Below are 6,781 nucleotides of genomic sequence, written 5' to 3'. Positions count from 1 at the left end.
CAGACAGACTGGCTCCTCAGAGCAGGGGTGACACACAGACAGACAGACAAGACACACACACACACTCCATTTACAATGTTACTTCCATCATATGCAAGAACAGAAAACTGGATTATACAGAGAAATAAAGGGTTTATTTAAGATGGAAACACATAGCTAGTAATAAAACATAGCAACAGTATAGAGGAGGCTTATGTAAAACAGTCATTATATAATAATAAATGCAAATGTAGTAATGTCTAACTGTTAACAATGAGCTTCAAATGTTAATACTTTACAAACAATAGTGGGCTAAAGAATATCCATTATAGGAAGGACTAGAAAACTGCAAACAGTCTCTGGACCACCAGTAGGAATTCAGCGTGTACTAACTCAGACTACGGCATCTTGAGGTGGAGGGGATATTTTTTTGGTTAAATACGGCAAGGCCACATTTTTGCCCACGTTTGTTGCTGTTCCAAGCTGGAGGGCGTTTTGTACTAGAGAAGGCAAATTTAGGAGAAGCTGCCACGAATTTGTAATGGGCAGTGTTCCAACTGGAAATGCTTGTGCACCCATGTTTTCTGGGAACAGCCATCTCAGTTTTATGTTCCTCAGGTGTTATGCCAGCCAGGCTTTGCATGCGGAGGCAGGAATTCTTTGTCCCATGTAACATTTGGAAAAGATAAAGAAAAGACAAATAGATTGAAGTTCAGCTCCAGTGTCTTGCAATCAAAAGATTTGGAAACGCCTTGTCAAACACCAGGTAAACTTACTACACTCATGAAAAATAATGGCAGGTAATAATAAAAGAGTTCCTAAGACTACTGCAGTGTCTAACAAGCCAAAGTTTTGAGTCAGAAACAACCTGGAACTTTTTGTTTTGATCTTCACTTTTAGTTGAGAAGTCATTTTACAAGCCTGATTCTCCCAGTTCTTACTCTACTGTATATTCACAGTCCCCAATTCACCCAGAAGCTGGTGGCCCTTCCTCAGGCTCTCAGCACTCCTACTAAACCACCAGTGCTTGGCTCTCAGGACTAACTCCTTGCTTCCAGACCTCCTAGAGGGTTTTGTGCCATTGGGGTTAAGCATCTTACCCTTCCACCAGAGTTACTGTTTCTCCAATCAGTCTCTTCCCACTGTGGTTCTCATCATCCACCTTTTTCAGGTACTCTCAAGCACCGCTATTGATTCCAGATCCAAACACAGGCTCCAGCCCTATGGCAGAAATGAGTGGGAAGTGAGCATTCTCCTACCCACCGTACACTTGTAGGGTTTCTTGGCCACATGGATTTTCATATGGACTTTAAGCGTTGAGCTTTTCCGGAAGCTTTTCCCACACTCGCCACACTGGTAGGGCTTGGCTCCTGCATGGATCCTCAAGTGGGCAGTGAGGGCTGAGCTGTGCCTGAACATTTTTCCACACTCCTCGCACTTGTAGGGTCTCTCCCCACTGTGGATCCTCAGATGCACGCTGAGAGCTGAGCTCCGACAGAAGCTGTCCCCGCACTCCACGCAGATGTAGGGCCGCTCCTCAGCGTGCGTGGTCTGGTGCTTGGCCAGAGTGGAGTGGTCGCTGCACCTCCGGCCGCACTCAGCGCACTGGTAGGGGTTGGGCGGGAGGCTGCCGTGGTACATCGGCAAAGCCTTCCCCCCATGGATCCGCTGATGAGTGGTGAGCGCCGAGCTCTGGCTAAAGCTCTTCCCGCACACGGGGCACTTGTAGGGCTTCTCACCCGTGTGTGTTCGCATGTGAGTCACCAGTGAGGAGCTCTGACGGAAGGTTTTGCCACACTCGGTGCATTCATATGGTTTCTCTCCCGTGTGGATCCTCTGATGCCGAATGATGGCTGAGCTGTCCCGGAAATGCTTCCCACACTCCTTGCACTTGTGGGGCTTCTCTCCAGTGTGGACTCTCCGGTGTATGATCAGAGAGGAGCGGTCGCTAAAGCTCTTCTCACACCGGGGGCAGCTAAAGGGTTTCTCACCCTTGTGACTTCGCTGGTGGACGATGAGATGCGAATTCTGGCTGAAGCTCTTCCCACACTCATTGCACTGGTAGTGCCTCTCTCCCGTGTGGGTCCGCTGGTGCCTGATCACATTGGACCTCTGGCTGAAGGTCTTTTCACACTCATTGCACTGGTAGGGTTTCTCACCAGTGTGGATCCGCTGGTGTTTGATCAGGTCCGAGTTGCGGGTGAAACTCTTCCCACATTCAGAGCAGCTGAAGGGTTTCTCTGCCAGGTGGATCCTCTGGTGCTGGCTCAGGTATGAGCTCCGGCTGAAGCTCTTTCCACACTCAGGACACTCGTAGGTTTTCTCAATCACCTGCTGAATCCAAACGGCACTGTTCCCACACACGGGTGGTTCTGGCTTTTCCTCAGCAAGGATAACCTTACTGATGTGGGCTCTACTACTGTCCTCGCACTCCCAGACTTCCACCCCACAGGGAGGTACCATTCCCCCTTTCTTTCCAAAAGGTGTCTCCACCTCACTTTCTGTATCCAACTCCTGCCTGTGGTCCCACCTTTGATTGGCATCCTGGAAGGTTTCTCCTGTGAGCTTTCTGGAGGGGAACAGATGCAGTTCAGCTCTTGAAGGACTCTGTTCTTGAATCTTGCCTCTCTGACTGTCACCCATGGTCCTGTCACCTGCTGGAGTGAACAGAGGAACTAGCAATGAATAACCTGCTCCTGCTTCAGGAGAAAGTCCACACAGGGCAACTGCAGAGACCCGCTGCCTGTCAGACACTATTAAACAAGAGCACAGGAGCCAGCCCCTCAGCATCTTCTCTGGGCAGTGAGGGCACGGAGACTGAGGAGCAAAGGAAAGGAGTATGACCCGAGGATAGGCAGACACTGTGGTGCAGATTACAGAGAGGGTTCTCTGTCATAAAGTCAAACCCCTAAAGGACAAAACCTGTCACTTGGTTGTCCTCAAAACTTCCATCTCTAGCGAGGTTAGAGGAACATCATCCACTCTCCCCATCAATCCTCTCTCCCCATCATAACTACTTCTCCTCCCACGGCCTATGAATCACTGCTCTTCTATAAGCATTCCCATGCTTAATCAAGGAAGGAAGCAGCCAACACCACAGGAACATCCACCCTGCCAAGCAGACTCTTTTCTTTCTCGTTTCCAGCCATAGCCCTTTTCCTTAAAAAGAAAGCTCTACATATACTGCAGCAAGCTGTATCTAGATTTCGTCCACAGAACAGATAGGCAAGTGAGTGGAATGATAAACTGTTTTATTAATCAGGCATGGAAATTAACATTTAGACTGAAACATACAGAGGCTCCTGCTTTTTTATTACTTTCAGTCATATGGAGAACACACCTTGGAAATGGATCCTGGCACATGAGGAAAGCTGATTAGGTGGATGGCACTGCTCTCGGGGTTAACACCATCCTCTTACACCACACTGCTTATACTGATTTCCACAGGGTTTCTTTACAACACTCAGGGCTGAGAAACGTTTTTAGTACAAATAAATGTATAGTACTGGCTGAAGACACGCACCCCAAGGCAGCAAAATGACCAATAAAACATAAGAAATACTGTCAGTGTGAAAGGAAGAAAAAGCCGCACTTTGGTTAGTTGTGCCTTCTAACACTCCGAGTATAGTCTTTGCTGAAAAATACATAGCATTTTATTTCCTTTTGGATAGGTTCTTTTTGAAAGGGTATTAGATTCCCCAGGAGTGTGTTCCATCTTTATCATACCCTGCCTATGAATCTTCCTGAAAGCAGAATCTATATAGGATGGGAGCAGAAGAGGCAGGAGGAGTGCAGAGCGTGCAGCACAGTACATGCCAAATTTCAGCATTCAGCTCTTTTCTTCCCTTCTCAGACATGTTCTATTCAATTTCTCACCTTGTGAGCAATCTCTCTGTCTCTGTGTTTACCTGCTTCTGAGCACAAAGCTGTTTCTCTTCACTTCATCCAGGAAGTTAGAGCCAAGTCAGGGACTGCAGATCCTGATCAGAGGAAAGAAAACAAATGTAATAAATACCTGTCATAGTGGTGCTGTAGAGTGAGATTACAGGAGAGTAAGTATTTAGGAGACAAAAGCAACCAGAAGAAAATGACAGCCAGAAACATGAGTCAGGGTCACTGCCTGCTTTGCCACGCAAACCATGACACCACTGTTCAGGTCCAATAACTGCAGCCAGCTCATGTAACAAAAACCGCAGCCAGCTCGTGTAACAAAGACAGGGTCAACTACACATGCTGCACGGAGCTGCCTGCCAGCTTGCTGCCTCCTTGCAAATATCTGTCTGGGTGATCCTCCTGCTGCACTTCCAGACCAAAAAAGCCTCCTACTGAGTTTTGTATAAGAATGTATTGATCCCTCAAACCTTTTTCTTTCCATCACCTTTCTTCCTAGTGAATTAAAAGAGAACATAATGTAGTTAATGCAGTTCTGTTCTGCAGGCAGAGGAAATGCTGCCTTCATAACAAGGCTGCTTTCCACATCTGTTTGGAGTCCCATTTACTGCCTTGACCAGAGGAGGATTTTGCATGGTTGCTCTCAGTGGCTCAGCCAGGCACGCACAGGTCTGGGTGAGAGAAGAGATTTTCATCTGCTCAGACATTATTAAGAGGAGCAGCCCAAAGGCAGCATTTCCTGTCCTGTGCTCCAGAAAAATGACAATTTGGCTGCCTCATTCCACCTAGAATTTACAGGGCTGTCAGTGAGCAGAAAACAACAGTCACACACACCTGTTCATGCATGAACACTGCGATGATTTAGTCTGGCCAATTTTGACATCCAACATGCAATCCCACTTCTCAAGGGTCTTTTTTCAGAGCAGAAGTACAGTGCGCAGGAGTAGCATTCGTGAGATAGAAAATTAGGTCACCCATTTAGCTTTAGCACTACATTTGTGCAGTGGTATTTGTACAGAGGCATTTTAATATGCTGAGGGCTCAGTGGCATCCTAGAAATGCACAGATCACAGGAGGAGAATGTTTAAAAACTGCATATATGAATTCCAGCTCCGCAATGGTGCTGCACCATTTTGGTCATGTGGATTCCCACCATGCTACCAGGAACAAGTGTAAAATTACTCATGTTTGTAAGAAAAATAAATGTAAATCAGCATCTTTTCCTTCCAAAATGAGAAACAAACTGACCTGGCTGCTCAGTGGTGTAGCAGAGGAAGATATTTTGCTAGATATTGGTTGCCAGGCCCTCCTGAGGGCAGAGGGAAGATTTCCTCACCTGCATAATGTCACCTTGATAAAAGAAGGCCCCTGATAAAATGCAGAGCTGACGTTTTGTTGGATCTGCCTCAGCCTGGTCCTTCCTGCTCCCTGCCACCTCCTCCACACTGAATTTAGTGGGCATCACCCCTTGAGGAGAGGGTGTTTGCAGAACTCCCAGCGGCAGCTGCAGGCTCTGATCCCTGCTAAGAGGCAGGGAAGCTGAGGTCACCCTCCCCATACATCCCCCATCCACCTCCAGGGAAGCACCACTCTGCTTGTAAGCCTGATCCTGCTGAACCATCCTTCTGATTTTAGGAGGAAAGAAACATCCCTCTGGTTCAGTCCCTTCCTGCAGCTACTCAAGAGCTGCCAGAAGCACATGGTCAACATGCACCCCTAAAACGATGTGTGAACACCTACAGAAGGCATAAAATGGATGCAGGAGAAAGCTGATTTTGTGAGGAGCCAGGCAGGCTGTGGAAAGCAGCAGCAAAGCATATTGTGCAATGGGTAGTGAAGATCTATCCCTAAACAAGACAGGAAGCCTGAAACGTCACTAAGCAGCAGGCGGGGATAAGATGCTGGTCTCCAGGGCAGCCCTGTGTGGACAAAGCCAGGTCCCCAAGCAGCATCGTAGCCGTGAATTCCTTAAGAGACCAAATAAGGAACAAGAGAGGCAACCTGGAGTATGGGGATCTCCTGCACCGTAGCATGCACCAAGCTCCTGCCGCAGGGGGTGGGCTGTGTACAAACTCAGCTTCACACAGGTGACCAACCCGGCCTTCCCTGACACAAAACCCAGCACTGGGTAGGAGTGTTAGGGCTAGAAGGAAGGCGGGGCGAGGCGTGGGCAGGAGAATGCAGGTGGGAACAGAGGTGTCTATGACACCACCAGCCATTGTCACCTCCCCCAGCTCTCCTTGGAGAACTTGGTGGGGCAGGAGGAGGATGCAGGCAGGCAGGCACAGCAGGGAAGGTGACACTTCCAGCAGCCCCAGGCTGTTAACAGGTGCTGCTCACGGTGTGAAATCAGCCATGTGGGTTTTTCTGGTTTTGTGTGGTAAGTAGGAAACATCTCCTCTTCAAGCTAGGTTGTGAGGAAGGATGGCTGACCCATCTGATCTTTACCCCATCTGATCTTTACCCCTCCCCATTGCTCCTCAGCTTTGGCAAGCTGGGGCCAAGAGGAAGAGATATGAGCACCCCTGAATGCCTCCAGTGCAAATATATCAGGTGCTTAAAATTTTGCAAGTCTTCACCCACTAGAGCCAGTATTTTGTTCATTAAGGAAGGCCAGAGAGTAATCAAGGAGCCAGGGAGGATGACTTAGAATGGAGCTAGTATTTTATTTATCAAGGAATAACAGAGAATAACTAAGGAGCCAGGGAGGTGGACTTGGACCTGGATACAGTGCGCAGAGGCTAGACTACTAGTGGAGTCTGGAGGTGCAGTGACAGGGACAGCTGGGCACATAAGTCAGAGACAAGTCCAAAGGCAAACATCTGGACTTGACCTGAAAGGCCAGAAGGAAAGAGATGGCCGGGTGAAGCAAGAGAGGAGGCAGAAGAAAGAGGCCTGAGAGAGGACCTTG

General features: G+C 48.3%; 1 protein-coding gene across 2 annotated transcripts; it reads right to left on the bottom strand.

Moving 5' to 3' along the window:
* Positions 1 to 264: 264 nt before the first annotated feature.
* Positions 265 to 4,044, bottom strand: LOC138722341 (zinc finger protein ZFP2-like). 2 transcript variants are annotated; one of them, XM_069860405.1, is made up of 2 exons: positions 3,856 to 4,044; positions 265 to 2,636 (listed from the first exon to the last, which is right to left on the bottom strand). In XM_069860405.1, the coding sequence occupies exon 2, from the start codon at positions 2,620 to 2,622 to the stop codon at positions 1,201 to 1,203; it is 1,422 nt and encodes a 473-aa protein (XP_069716506.1). In that variant the 5' UTR covers positions 2,623 to 2,636; positions 3,856 to 4,044; the 3' UTR covers positions 265 to 1,200. The 2 variants fall into 2 exon arrangements, with proteins under 2 accessions (XP_069716506.1, XP_069716514.1); XM_069860413.1 differs by having other exon boundaries at positions 265 to 2,633.
* Between the last annotated feature and the right edge of the window lie 2,737 nt (positions 4,045 to 6,781).

The sequence above is a fragment of the Phaenicophaeus curvirostris genome, chromosome 1, assembly GCF_032191515.1.
Source record: "Phaenicophaeus curvirostris isolate KB17595 chromosome 1, BPBGC_Pcur_1.0, whole genome shotgun sequence".
NCBI lineage: Eukaryota > Metazoa > Chordata > Aves > Cuculiformes > Cuculidae > Phaenicophaeus > Phaenicophaeus curvirostris.
The sequence above is the reverse complement of the archived record's forward strand: the minus strand, read 5'-3'. Positions and strand labels throughout refer to the sequence as shown.

Excerpts from the sequence above, each read along its gene's own strand:
- LOC138722341 (XM_069860405.1), bottom strand. The coding sequence starts at position 2,622 with ATGGGTGACAGTCAGAGAGGCAAGATTCAAGAACAGAGTCCTTCAAGA.